This window comes from Lepidochelys kempii, chromosome 4 (assembly GCF_965140265.1).
Source record: "Lepidochelys kempii isolate rLepKem1 chromosome 4, rLepKem1.hap2, whole genome shotgun sequence".
Lineage (NCBI taxonomy): Eukaryota > Metazoa > Chordata > Testudines > Cheloniidae > Lepidochelys > Lepidochelys kempii.
In genome coordinates this window covers 115,286,140-115,300,920 of record NC_133259.1, presented here as the reverse complement: position 1 = coordinate 115,300,920, position 14,781 = coordinate 115,286,140, and the positions used below count along the sequence as shown (strand labels likewise).

The following is a 14,781-nucleotide window of genomic DNA, read 5'->3' as shown; positions in this document are numbered from 1 at the left end:
CTGGATCATAGCCATGTTGAGATTCCACACTTTGTCATAATAAGAATAAGAGTACAGTAAAACCTCATTATGATGGCCCTTGCTTATGGCACCCTCATGAAATAGTAGTAGGATTTCAACTATCCCCATATTTATTGGGTACACGACACCTCATGATGGAATGCAGAGATAAAATTTCTAGACCTCGTTAATGACTGCTTCTTGGAGCAGCTACTCCTGGAACCCACAAGGGAAGATGTAATTCTTGATTTAATCCTAAGTGGAGCACAGGATCTGGTCCCAAAGGTGAATATAGCTGAACAGCTCAGTAGTAGCAGCCATAATGTAATTGAATTTTTATTTAACACCTTTGTAGGGGAGAAAATATCAAAAAAACCCACCACAGTAGCATATAACTTCAAAAAGGGGAACAAAAAAAATGAGGAAGCTAGTTAAATGGAAATTAAAAGGAATAGTCACAAGGGTGAAATGCCTACAAGCTGCATAGAAACTGTTTAAAAAAATCCATAATAGAGGCTCAAACTAAATTTATATCCCCAAACAATAAAAAAAAAACAGTAAGAGGAACAAAAAATGCAACCATGGCTAAACAGAGTAAAAAGAGGTGGCTAGAGGCAAAAATACATCCTTTTAAAACTGGAAATCAAATCCTATGGAGGAAAATAGAAAGGAGCATAAATTCTGGCAAGTCAAGTGTAAAAAAAAGAAGGCCAAAAAATAATTTGAAGAGTAACAAGCAAAGTAGCAAAAATATTTAAGTACATCAGAAGCAGGAAGCCTGCCAAACAATCAGTAGGGCCATTGGATGATCAAGGTACTAAAGGAGCATCTAAGGAATACAAGGCTGTTATGAAAAAGCTAAATGAATTATTTGCATCAGTCTTCACTAAAGCAGATGTGAGGGCCAAAATCATGACACTGTTACTTGATTTTTGTTTCAGTCCTTCAGGCAAAACTACACTTAAAATCAATGGAAGTTTTGGATGAGAGTGAATAATCAATCGCCTTCAGTGTTTTCCCTAATTTTGAAGAACTAGAATAAGAACAGTGAGAAAGTAGAAATAAATAAAAGCAACTGAAAATATTAATATATCCAACAAAAGAAAAGAGCTACAAGGTGTGGATTTGAGTCAGATAACCAAAGTACTGTGCACATTTGATAGGAAGTAATAAGAAAAAGCATATTAATAGAGAGATAACAGGGAAAGTATCACAAATATATAAACGTACAGTATATTTTAAGAATATGGGTTTCATAAAAGAAAATACTTCAGAGGCTTATTACATTTGACAGAACAAATAAAGCTCAAACATTAGTACTGGTGGGCTGCCACTGTCTCCAGTAAATGTTTTATAATTATACTGTGGAGGGCAAGAAGAAAATGTCTGGGTATTAATTAGGAATAAATGAAAGCAAATTCTTCATATTCTGCTGAATAAGTATATAAAAATAGGGTATGATATTCATAAAAGCAGTATGAGATTTTTGTGTTTAGAATAAAGCAGTGTGAGAGAGCGAATAGAAAGTGTAGACAGAGTGGAACAGATTTTGATTGTAGAGAGAATGGATCTTCCCTTATAGTTACAGAAGAAACTGAGCATCTGTGAGAAAATGATAAAAACTGATACATAAAATAAAGAGTGAAATAAAATTTCAGGACTATTTCTTTGGAGTACACTGAAAATAAAGGTGCTAGAAAGAGTTTCTGAAAGATCAAAGAATTCCAGACTGGGAAGAGCAGCAAATACAAATTTCTGCATAACTGAACTAGTGGTATAAAAAAACAGGGGCATTGAACTATTTATCAATATCTCCTACAGATCTGAAAGCAGTTGCATTGGCAAAAAACAAGACTGTCCAAGTTTCTTACAGATTCTAGGCTACTCATTTGTATTGGTTGATTTACTTATGGAGATATTTATATTGGTGCCTTTTGCCAATACTCCTGGTACCTTACATCATTAAAATCCAATTACTAACCAGACTACAGCAAACTGCCTGTTAGTTACAAGGCCTTCTCCCTAACATTCCCTAATACCAAAATCAAGCCATAGATGAGCCAGACAAGTCTTACACCATCCATTGAAGGCTTCAAACATAGCCTCTGATGGATTAAGCAGATTCAAGATATATGGTCCTACCATTGAGAACACTGTGGCCAGCAGTGAAAAGTCTGAGCTGCAGAATCAACAGGGAAGGCAACTCAGCCAGTTTTACAGATCAAACCCAACACTGTGAATTGCACTTGGAAATAAATTGGAAGCCAGTGCAATCTCTGGAACACAAACATAATGATAGAATTGTAGGACTGGAAGGGACCTTGAGAGGTCGCCTACTTTAGTCTCTTGCACTCAAAGCATCATTAAGTATTAACTAGACCATCCCTGACAGCTGTTTGTCTAACCTGCTCTTAAAAATCTCCCATGATGGAGATTCCAAAACCTCCCTAGGCAATATATTCCAGTGCTTAACTACCCTGAAAGTTAGGAAGATTTTCCTAATGTCCAGCCTAAACCACCCTTGCTGCAGTTTAAGCCCACTGCTTCTTGACCTATCCTCAGAGGTTAAAGAGAACAATTTTTCTCCCTCCTCTTTGTAACAGTTTTCAAGTACATAAAAAGTTACCATGTCCTCTCTCAGTCTTCTTTTCTTCAGACTAAACAAACCCAATTTTTTCAATTTTCCCTCATAGGTCACATTTTCTAGACCTTTAAGCATTTTTGTTGCTCTTCTCTGGACTTTTTCCAATTTGTCCACATGTTTCCTGAAATGTGACACCCAGAACCCGAAACAATACTCCAGCTGAGGACTAATCAGGATGGAGCAGAGCGGAAGAATTACTTCTTGTGTCTTGTTTACAATTCTCCTGCTCATACATCCTAGAAGGATATATGCTTTTTTGCAACAGTGTTACACTGCTGGCTCATATTTAGCTTGTAATCCACTATTACTCCCAGACTTCTTTCCGCAGTACTCCCTTCTAGGCAGTCATTTCCCATTTTGTATGTGTGCAGCTGACTGTTCCTTCCTAAGTGGAGTACTTTGCACTTGTCCTTATTGAATTTCATCCTATTTACTTCAGACCATTTCTCCAGTTTGTCCAGATCATTTTGAATTTTAATCCTATCCTCCAACAGACTCGCAACCCCTTCCATCTTGGTATCATCCACAAACTTTACAAGTGTACTCTCTATGCCATTATCTAAATCATTGATGAAGATTTTGAAAGGAACCAGACCCAAAACTGATCCCTGCCGGACAGCACTTGATATGCCCTTCCAACTTGACTGTGAACCACTGATAATTACTCTCTGGGAACAGTTTTCCAACCAGTTATGCACCCACCTTATAGTAGCTCCATCTAGGTTGTATTTCCCTAGTTAGTTTATGAGAAGGTCATGTGAGACAGTAACAAAAGCCTTTCTAAAGTCAAGGTATACCACATCTACTACTTCCCCCACCCCATACACAAGGCTTGTTAGCTTGTCAAAGAAAGCTATCAATTTGGTTTTACATGATTTGTTCTTGACAAATCCATGCTGACCGTTACTTATCACCTTATCATCTTCTAGGTGTTTGCAAATTGATTGATATTTGCTCAATTATCTTTCCAGATACTGAACTTAAACTGACTGGTCTGTAATTCCCCATGTTGTAGTGCCAATCTATAAAATGGGGAGGAAGTACATTTGCCCTTTTTTAGTCCTCTGGAATCTCTCCCATCTTCCAAGACTTTTTGAAGATAATCACTAATGGTTCAGATATCTCTTCAGTCAGCTCCTTGAGTATTCTAGGATGTATTTCATCAGGGTCTGGTGACTTGAAGACATCTCACATGTCTAAGTAATTTTTAACCTTTTCTTTCCCTATTTTAGCCTCTGATCCTACCTCATTTTCACTGGCATTCATTAAGTTACATGGCCAATTGCGACTAAACTTTTTGTTGAAAATAAACAAAAAGTCATTTAGTACTTCTGCCATTTCTACATTTTCTGTTATTGTATTTACCCCCTCATTGAGTAATGGGCCTGCCCGGTCCTTGGTCTTCCTCTTGCTTCTACGTATTTGTAGAATGTTTTCTTGTTAGCTTTTATGTCTCTTATGTCACTAGCTAGTTTAATCTTATTTTGTGCCTTTCTAATTTTGTCCCTACATACTTGTGTTATTTGTTTATATTCATCCTTTGTGATTTGACCTAGTTTCCACTTTTTGCAGCACTCTTGAGTTTTCGATCATTGGAGATCTCCTGGCTAAGCCAGGGTGGTCTCTTGACATAATGCCTAGCTTTCCTATGCAGTAGATAGTTTGCTCTTGTGCATTTAATAATGTCTCTGAAAAACTACCAACTCTCCTGAACTGTTTTTTCCCTTAGATTTGCTTCCCATGGAGTCTTACCTACCAACTTCCTGAGTTTGCTAAAGTCTGCCTTCTTGAAATCCACTGTCTTTATTGTGCTGTTTTTCCTCCTACCTACCATATGCCCCTGGGACACATGGCTAGAAAGGGTTAAACATCCTGCAAAATAAATAACCCTCAAAAGACATGTGGGAAGATAATGTTTGTGTTTTTGTGTATTTACTAATGTATGAGTAGGGTCCACAATATAATCAACAGTCACTGTCTATTCTGTATTCTGATAGTTCAGAGATCAAAAGAACATCCTCGCAGGTAAATGAATTCTAAACATGGGATAGCTCGGTATCTCTCTCTCTCTTTGAAATGTACTGTGAATGGTGGAGGAACAAGCAAATTGCCTTATGTTAATTCTATAGCTAAGTACTGGTGATGGACCTCCTTCAAAGTCATGCTAATTACCTTTTGTTCCCAGAGGAACTCCCAACTTTTCAAAGAGGACATGAAAGTGTATAAAAGATCCTTGGATCCTGATTCTGTCATCGCAGATCTGCTTAGGCTTCATCCGGGGAAGTTTGAGTCACAAGACTGAGGTCCCAGTTATGCTGGTACGCCCTGAATATGAGATTTGGACATTGGATTATAACTTCTGAATTATTTCTGAAAGAACTCTTTGAAACTACAAAGCTCATCATCTCTGCTATGAATCTGAACCTCAATGAACTGAACTCAGGTCTGTATGTATATTGATCTTTTAGCCATACTCTCTCTCTCTCTTTTGCTTTTTAATAAATTTTAGTTTAGTTAATAAGAATTGGCTGTAGCGTGTATTTGAGTAAGACCTGGAATATTCAATAACCTGGGAGGTAATGTGTCCGATCCTTTGGGATTCATAGAACCTTTTCTTTTATATGATGAAATAAGATTTTCAGAAATCATCATCATTCTTGACTTAGGTACCTGTATGGAGGCCTGAAGCTGGATCACTTTAAGGGAACTGTGTTGTTTGGACTTCTGAGTAACCAGTAAGGTAACAAAGAAGCTGTTTTATGCTGGCTTGGTAAATCTAAGTATTGGAATATCCACCAGTTTTATGGGGATTGTCTGCCCCATTCTTTGCAGTTCACCCTAATTGAGTGACCATAGCTGGCTCCCACTGGGACCTCAGTCACAGCCCATAATCCATAATTGCCATTGTGCTACATGATTTGGTCCTGTTTTTGTTCAAGAACTGTTAGTATCTTCAGAAACACTGTGCAAAACATAGCCCTGTTTACAAACCGAGTGAGTTACAGTTGGGACAAACATGAAGAGACCTATAGAAAGGTGCTACTCTGCCCCACCAGCCTTATAAACTTTGTACACTATGTTGAGGTAGAGAGGACAGTGCTGGGCTAGTGGTTAAGCTTCACAGAAGACGCACGTCTTTCAGAGTGATGTGATTGAGGTCCAGTGTTCAGGATGGGAGAACTAGGATTGGGGGCAGTTTCAAGCATAGATAGCACAGAAAAAGGCATGGAGAGGACAGTGCTAGTGGGAAACACAGAGCTGCATGAGAATCATATCACTGATAGTGTGAGTGGACATGGTAGGAAACAATAAAATCATATCCAAGATATAGGCAAAGAAGTAGCCAAAAGATAAGGATGAGACGTTTGAGCTGGCTCCAGTGGGCAGGTGTTCTGAGAAAGAATGTTACAGGGCCTGACTGGGTCAGGCAGATACATTTAGCAGCTGCTTTTTGGACAGACTGGAGGGGTTCAGAATGCGGGAATTAAAACCAGAGAAGGTTACGCTAGTCAGAGTGGGAGCTGACTAGAATGCTGAACAAATCTTTTGGCAATTGAGAGAGAAAAGGATGGGTACATTTTGGACAAAACAAATGGAGGAAAGTTAACATTTGCTAACAGTTGCCACACTAGGTTATCTGAGAGATACCAGAATATATCTCTATGCTGAGAACACTTCACCTTTGTGTGGAAGCTATTGGCAAGCATTGACTGTCTAATGGTGACCAATGTAGAACAGCAGGTTTTCCTGACTTGATGAAGTCCTGCAAACAGGCTATGGTCGACAACTTTTTGTTTTTGCCAGATATCTGCAAAGCAAGACTATGAAAGGAAAAGGCTGGCAGTACTAAAACAAAAAAACAAACCCCCACAACACCACCTCTTGCTTACTGCTCAAGGAACTAATGCCATGATTATTTTCCTGCCAAAATTTCTGATTTCTGAAGGTAAAACTTCGGGAATTTTACCAGCTGACAACAATTTTCTTGACCAAGAGATTAAGCTGGACTAGAACCTTACCACTGCATGTGCTGACATGTCAGAGGGGAAAGAAAAGGAAACTATTGGACATGGGCAAACCCAAGTGCAGTGTTAGTTTTGCAATATCAAAACCTCACTTATAATTCATATAAATATAATCTTATCTGAACCAGTCCTAATTTGGTTCCAGCTTTGGCCAAACAACTGAAGATCAACCTAAAACTCAACTTTATTCCATGACAGAAAATGCCAGGCTTCTCCTCTCACCTGCACCTACTGGCAGCAAACGTAAAGCATGCACAGAATTCTTGTGTGTGTGTGTGAAGTAGTTTCCTTGTGCTGAGTGGATACTTCGACACATATTGAAGTTGATATTGTCCTTGGAAATGGTTAGGGTACTGGAGACTAAATTCCACTGACAAAGACAGCTTTATCCTTCTTTACAGGAAGGGGAGGATGAAATCAGTACACATTACCCTATTCTGTTTACAAAGCAACTAATCTGCATTTATTATATATGCAAAACTAATTGGAGTCAATGGGGTTTCAGCCTAAAAAAGCAGTGGCAGACTACAGGCCCAAGATTTACTTAAGGAAATATGTTCATTGCCCCGATAAGGGTCTTTCTGAGGGATAATAGTCTTTAAACTACTTTCTGCTATTGGAAGGGAACGGATATATATAGTTTTCCCTAGTGACTAGAGGACTGGACTGGGATTCAGGAGACCTGCATTCTATCTTTGGCTCTACCATCAGCCTGCTGGATGACATTAGACAAGTCACTTCACCTCTGTGGCTCGGTTTCCCCATCCGTGAAGTGGGAATGATGCTTACCTCCTTTGAGATCTACTGATGAGAAGTCTATGGGAGAGCTGGGTATTATTATATGCACACAGTTTAGGGGAAAAAAAGGCCCCAGAACTGCAAAGACTTTTACCTGTGCCTAGCTGTGCACTGTGTGTGATCCAACTGAAGTCAGTGGGGCTGCTTACAGTACACAAAAGTTAAGCCTGTGCGCAAGGCTTCTCAGGACTGGGACCTACCTTGGTATCTTCGGGTTAGGTTATAATATCTGCCAGTTTGCCACTTTCCCCCTTCCTATTAACATTACCTCAGTCTTCTTGTAGTTAAGCTTGAAGTCTTCCATTCAGGATCCAATTTCCACCTTTTGTCTCTTGTACTACACTTCAGCTGTAAGCTTCTTAGGAAAGTGACCGTTTTTTAGTTCTGTTTTTGTCAGCCCCTACCATAACAGGATTCTGGTCCTCCACTGGGGCTGCTAAGCACTATAGTTACACAAATAATAAATAATAATGAAATCGCTGCTAAGGGCTGATACATAAGTAGAAAAGATAATTATATAAATCAGCATAGCCAGAAGTGAAAAAATGTTAATAGCTTCTTACTTTTATATTTGATCTCTGCAGTAGCTTGATATTGAGCACAGGTGGTACAGCTTTAAAAAAAAACTATATTTAATTTATTTTATTTTAAAAAATAAGAAAAATGGATTTGGAGCAACTGTATAGGTTAAAATGGGGGAGGGGTTTATCCCTATCCAAAGACAAATGCTAGTGGGGAGTAAGAATACTCTTCTTCTAAAGAAGAAAATAAAGTGGATTGTAATCACCAAGGTTTGAATTACATAACAAAATATAAGTCAGAGCTAAGGGTGATCCCCATTCTGAATTCATTACTTTCATCTGGAGCTATTATAATTTATCTTGTCCATACTGTATGTATTAACACTCATAGTTAATTTTATTGACTCATTTTACTGTAACTGTTCTTTTAAAGTTATGGACTAACATGCAAGGTTGCTCTGAAACACAGATTTTTGGCCCTAAATTGGAACAGCTTCTTTGCAGTTGTTATGTGGATCTTTCAGACATTATCAATTATAGTCATGTGGCAACAGGCTGATAGCAGCTATCTGATCATTGGCAAGAAGTTAGACACTGCATATTTTGTTTTGCATCAGATTCATTCCGATCTTTACCCATTGCTCCAAATTGCAACCCACATGTCAGTTTTGCCTATTCACTTTTAAATACCTCCAACTTCTGCCATACCTTAGCTGTTATTTACCACCCTGAACCCCCTCAAATCCATGCTAATCCAGACATTTTTATTCATTAGTATTTCTTCATATACTTTATGTATTCATCACAAGCTGTCAGTCTGGTGAGCTAGTCACTTAATTGTCAGTTTCTCTGCATTCTACTGGCAACTTCAAAACCTTCCTTTAAAATGAGGGTCTTCCATGAAGCTTTTCCAAGGATGACATACAAGCCCGAATACTTAAAAATAGCATTTACAATTTGGATGAATAGATCATGCATTCCTTGCGCACGCGCACACGCACACACACACACCCTCGTTTCAACTGCTTTGGTCCATTATGTGATTTCTACAGTAATAATGCAGAAAAGGCAGAGGTATTCAACAAATATTTCAGTTTTGTTTTGGGGAAAGAAAAAGATGATGTAGTTATATCATATGATAAACTCTTTCCATTTCACTAGTGTCACAAGAGGATGTTAAAGAGCAGCTACAGAAGTGAGATATTTTTAAATCAGCAGGGCTAGATAACTTACACCCAAGAGTTTTAAAAGAGCTGACTGATTTTCAATAAGTATTGGAACACTGAGGAAGTTCCAGAAGACTGGAAGAAAGCTAACATTGTGGCAATATTTCAAAATGGTAAATCAGATACCCAGCTAATTATAAGCCTGTCAGTCTGACACTGAATGTGGGAAAGATAAGGGAGTGGCTGATAAGGGACTTTGATTAATAAAAGTTAAGGGAGGGTAAGGCAATTTATGCCAATCAACATGGGTTTATGAAAAACAGATCCAGTCAAGCTAACTCGATATCCTTTCTTGATGAGACTGGAAATTTGGTTAAGAAAAGTAATAATGCTGATGTATAATATACATAGATTTCTGTAAGGTGTTTGACTTGGTACCTCATGACATTTAAATTTAAAACTAGACTAAAATAAACATGGCACATATTACATAGATTTAAAGCTGGATAATTGATAGGTCTCAAAATGTAACTGTAAACAGAGAATCATCAAAAGTGGGTGTGTTTCTAGTGGGGTCCTGCAAGGATTGGTTCTTGGTCCTACACTATTTAACATTATCATCAATGACCGGGAAGAAAACATAAAATCATCCTATATAAAGTCTGGAGGTGACACAAAAATTGGAGGTGTGGTAAATAATGAAGAGGACAGGTCAGTGATACAGAGCAATCTGGAATGCTTAGTATAGTGGGTACAAACAAACAATGTGTTTTAATATGGCTAAATGTAAATACATACATGTACACACAAAAATGTAGGCCATACTTACAAGATGAGAGACTCTACCCTCAGAAGCAGTAACTCTGAAAAAGATTTGGGGGTCAGGATTGATAATCATCTGAACATGAGCTCCCAGTGCAAAATAGCTAATATAATCCTTGGATGCACACCAGGGGAATCCCGAGTAAGAGTAGTGGGGTTATATTACCTCTGTATTTGGCACTGTTGTGACCACTGCTCGAATACTGTGTCCAGTTCTGGGTGTCCACAACTCAAAAAAGATGTTGATTAATAATTAGCTTAATAATTAGCTCTTTATTTAGCTTAAATAGCTTAAGGGGTTAACTAGATCTCGGTCTGCAAGTACCTACATGGGGAACAAATATTTAATAATGGGCTCTTCAGTCTAGCAGAGAGAAGTGTAACACAATCCCTAATGGCTGGAAGTTGAAGCTAGACAAATTCAGAGTGCAAATAGAGTGCACATTTTTAACAGGGAGGATAATCAAAAACTGGAATAATTTATAAAGAGTTGGGGTGGATTCTCCCTCACTGGCAATTTGTAAATCAAGACTGGATGTTTTTTTAAAGATACTCTCTAAGAATTATTTTTGGGAGGTTCTATGGCCTGAGGTATAAATAGGTCAAACTAGAGGATTACAATGGTCCCTTCTGGTCTTGGAATCTATAAATGTATAAGATTATGATTGTGAAAGAAATGCAGCAGTAAGCCTATGGTCTTTGTTTTCAGCATAATTGGAGGCATTGCCACTGACTCAGGCCTTGATTTAGAAAAGTCAGTTGGACTTTAGCAGATGCTTAAGTGCTGTACTGAATTAAGAACTCACTGTATAGCCCTTAGCCAGGTCATTAACGTCACCATGCCCCATTTCTATTACACCAGATTACAATTATATTGTGCAATAATATACAGTAATATTGACCAGCCTTACAGGGATTTTGTGAATCTAAATGTTTTTAAAGAGCTTTGAACACCTCAAATTAAAGTTGCTATATAATGCAAGTTTACTATGGATGTAATGTCTCTTATTGTAAAAACATACATGTGGTTTATTTGAACAATTTAGCAAAATTTCTTCTAAAACTCATTTCACAGTGATGTTGGAAGGCTAAGCCATTACTATCCCAAACACAGACATAGGTGGAGATAATTTGGAAGGGGTAAACTCTACTGTTGGATTAGACCTGGGAATGGAGCCTCACAATCAAATTCAATTCTCCTTTGAGGGAGAGGGGGATTGGTGACTATGACGACTGAATTGCCCAGGCTTTACCAGGCAATAGTGTGGTGCCTGTTGTCTCCATGCAGTTTCACAGTGACCCATCGAGAAGGCTTTAGTTGTAAGGGATCCATTAGGTTATATCTGTTTACATTAACAAAATGATAGTATAAGACAATTTAATGCCTAGGTTTTTATATCATATCCATCACTATGATGTGTGAGTGCCATCTGAGTGCCCACCACATGGAGAAACCAGCAACACCATGTCCAATACATTGAATCATTTTGTTCCAGTTAGGCCCTCAAATATGCATATACAACTCCCGTTCATTTTGATTATACCTGTACTGATCAGTATTGTTATTATCAGGCAAAATTAGCCCATCTCGAACAGTGAAGCTACCCTCGGTTGTTACTATATTTTTTCCTGTTCGTATTTCATTTTCAGCACTCTGCATAGCACAGACTCTGTTAGGTAAACAGTGACACACTTGGATCTGGTGACACTATGAAGTACAAAGGGTTTTGTGCTCCTAAATCACCTACCGGGGGTAGCCATGTTAGTCTGTATTAACAAAAAACAACAAGGAGTCTGGTGGCACCTTAAAGTCTGTTGGTCTTTAAGGTGCCACCGGACTCCTCCTTGTTTTTTTCTAAATCACTTAGGCACTTTGGAAAATCCCACCTTAAATGCTTATTTATAACTCAGCAATGCCATTATATACTGCCATTATATAAATAACAGAAACACTGTTTCTAATAAAATAAGCTAGCATTTCAATATAAATGAACTCTTCTGAACTGGAAGTCTGTTGTAAACATATACTTTAAAAGCAAACATGAAGTTGATGTTAGAAGCTTCCAGAATTAATAAAAGCAAAGAATAAATAATAATTTGATAGACATCTTAGTACATTATACAAAATATGATTTTAGCATAATTACTAATAACTGCACAATGGAAATGGTTTTCTGTAGGAAAAGGACAAAGTGGCATGAAGTTGTCTTCATAGAATTCACAGCTGAAATGTGTTTATTTGCACTGATGACTGAGGCTTCATTGCAAAAAGTGGTGTGTTACATTGAGACAAGCTAACTCGAGATAGCTCTCCTGATGTAAAATCCTAGTGAAGACAAAGAACAGGTAGTTTTTACTTTGATGTAGCTACTGGAGGTCAACACAATGCCTTCCACCTGGAGTCTGTCTCATCTAGCTACATGGACTTAGACTACCTGTGCCTTGTCTCCAGTAGGATTTACATCAAGAGAGCTATCTTGATGTACGCACACCACTGTTGCAATGAAGACATAGCCTGAGTGACCCTTGCTGAATTACTCAATTTTGCCCCGATGCTGAACAATATCAATCCGCAAAACAGAGTCACCTACAAAATAAGCTGTCATGTATTTTGTAAAAGTAATGAGGTCTTATTATTATGATCTCTCATCTCAGTACTCTGCTATTAAATCTTTGCTGAGAAGTAGGGAGCAACAACTGGGTTTTGTGTCTGAAATGAGAATTGATGAGGATCTGCTTTTTAAAATACTTTAAATTTTCCACAGTTCCTCTATACTGACAGAACAATAAAAATGTCTTAAGTGTCTTCAGAAGATCATATTACTGGAGAGTTTTGAAAGATGTATTGCAGACACATTACAAATAAACTAAGGCAGTGCAATGTAATCTGTTGTGCCATAACATCCCTTGAATAAAATCTATATCTTTTAATGAGTTTAGAACTATTGGGAAATGCACATGTTCAAAATTCAGTATGAACTCTCCATATATACAAAAATAGCTAGCACAGATATATATTCCATCAAAAGCATTACCAGTGATGACATACTTAAAAGTACAACATAATTCTCTCTACTTCAGAAAGCTAAGGTGGTTGAATTCAAGCAATTGCAAAATTTTAATTAAACATTGTTTTTAAGAGAAATATACATAAATTGAATATATAAGTATTAAAGAACCATCATACCTAATAAAAGCTCTTCTACTAGTTCAAAGCACTTCTTTAAATATAGAATACAGAGTGCAGGATTATCTGTGAGAGAGTGAAATCTCCAAGTAACATAGGAGACTCAAAGTTTCAAAAAGTAGGGGGGAAATGTATAATGTTGATGGGACCATGCATCACTATTTAAAATATGTAATAACAAGCTAATGCAAAGAATCAGTTGGACAGGAAAATAAAAAGAACCCCCCCCCCCCCCGCCCCGCCGCCCAATTCAAGTCAGAACTCCATTCACAAACATATGCAACTACATGTGGTGTGAATCCTGATGGACAGTGTGAAATTGTGCAATTAGCTACATTAAGAGTGAACAATTAGTGCTACATAAAGATAGGATAGACACGATTTTTGTTTACTGAGTCCGTTTATTTATTGTAACCCAAAGACAAATAAACCCCTAAGTGACCCAAACAAATCTTGGACTGGAGATTATTAAAAGGGAAGGGAGTGTTACCAAGCTCCTGAACCGCTAAGGATGATCATGTTGCTTTGAACCTAAGGATTTACTACAAATATTTGACACGTGAAATAGGGAGGAAAACACAACCTATGAGGCGAGATGGGAAGCAGCAATGAAAGGGCAGCTTGGTGAGAAGAGGGTGGGGTGGGGGCAAAATCTGAGGCCGGGGCAGCACAAGGGACAATGGACAGCTCCTTACTTACCATCTTCATTCTCATCAAACACGGGAGTTTTGTGGGAGTGATTGCCACCCATATTATTCCACAGCTTCTTCCACATCCCCAGCCACAATCTCCACAGGGGGAACGGCCAGCATCCCAAGGGGAGAAGGGGGCGAATTCCAGCCAAAGAAACCAGCCCAACTAGCGGTGAGGGAGGGTTGATCGCACTTCCCAGCAGCGTCCCGGGCTCGGAGCCCTCCCTGACTCCCGCTAGCTCTGGAACTAGGAGGGAATCTCCGCATCCCCTTCCATGCTCTCACGGCTTCAACCTCCCCTCCACGCCCAGGACGCTCTTCCGATCGCCGCTCCGAGGCGGGCTGCGGCTGCTCGGGGAATCCTCGGCGAGGTTAGAAATCATCCTTTGAAATGAAAGTGATCCATCTGCCTCTGACAGGAATTGCTGCTGCTACTTACTAACTTGATCCATATTTCATTCAGACAGTCAGGGGAAGGGGGAGAGCTGAAGGGAGGGAAGGAGGGAGAGGGCGCAGGTCCTGCTGATGGTTGCCTTTGGTAAAAGGTAAAAGCTGGATCTACCTGGATCCTGCTGAGTTTGGTACCCAAGATCCCAAATTCCGCTGCCTAAAGTGAGGACATTATAGCCACTCCTATTGTTTCCGGAGCCCCGTGCAGCCCAGCGCGTTAGAGCTACAAACACCAGGCTCCAGCACCAAGATCCTGCTAGTTCCAGCCAACTTTTGGCCCCACTCCCCCCAGTTCCACTGGTCAAACAGAGAAAAGTAGACCCCCCCCCCAGCCCCGGTTATGGTATCGAAACCAGGACTCTGACGCAACGCGGTGCAACCTCGCTGCAAAAACTTGCCAAGCACAGCCTCTAAACACAGAAATCCGATCATCCAAAGAGACAAGCGTTTCCCCTTTTCCACAAAAACAGCTCCCG

The 14,781-nt window shown here is 39.0% G+C and overlaps 1 protein-coding gene across 2 annotated transcripts in view; it reads right to left on the bottom strand.

Annotated features, from left to right (window-relative positions):
* The window catches only part of STK32B (serine/threonine kinase 32B), a 254,347-nt gene extending 240,122 nt beyond the window's left edge, over window positions 1-14,225 (bottom strand). The window contains exon 1 of one of the 2 annotated variants that reach the window (XM_073340132.1): window positions 13,863-14,225. In XM_073340132.1, coding sequence (XP_073196233.1) covers window positions 13,863-13,938 — 76 coding nt within the window. In that variant the 5' untranslated portion in view covers window positions 13,939-14,225. Of the gene's footprint in view, window positions 1-9,983; window positions 10,019-13,862 lie in introns of those variants that run through there. The other variant, XM_073340133.1, reaches the window with a different exon arrangement.
* Window positions 14,226-14,781: the final 556 nt, after the last annotated feature.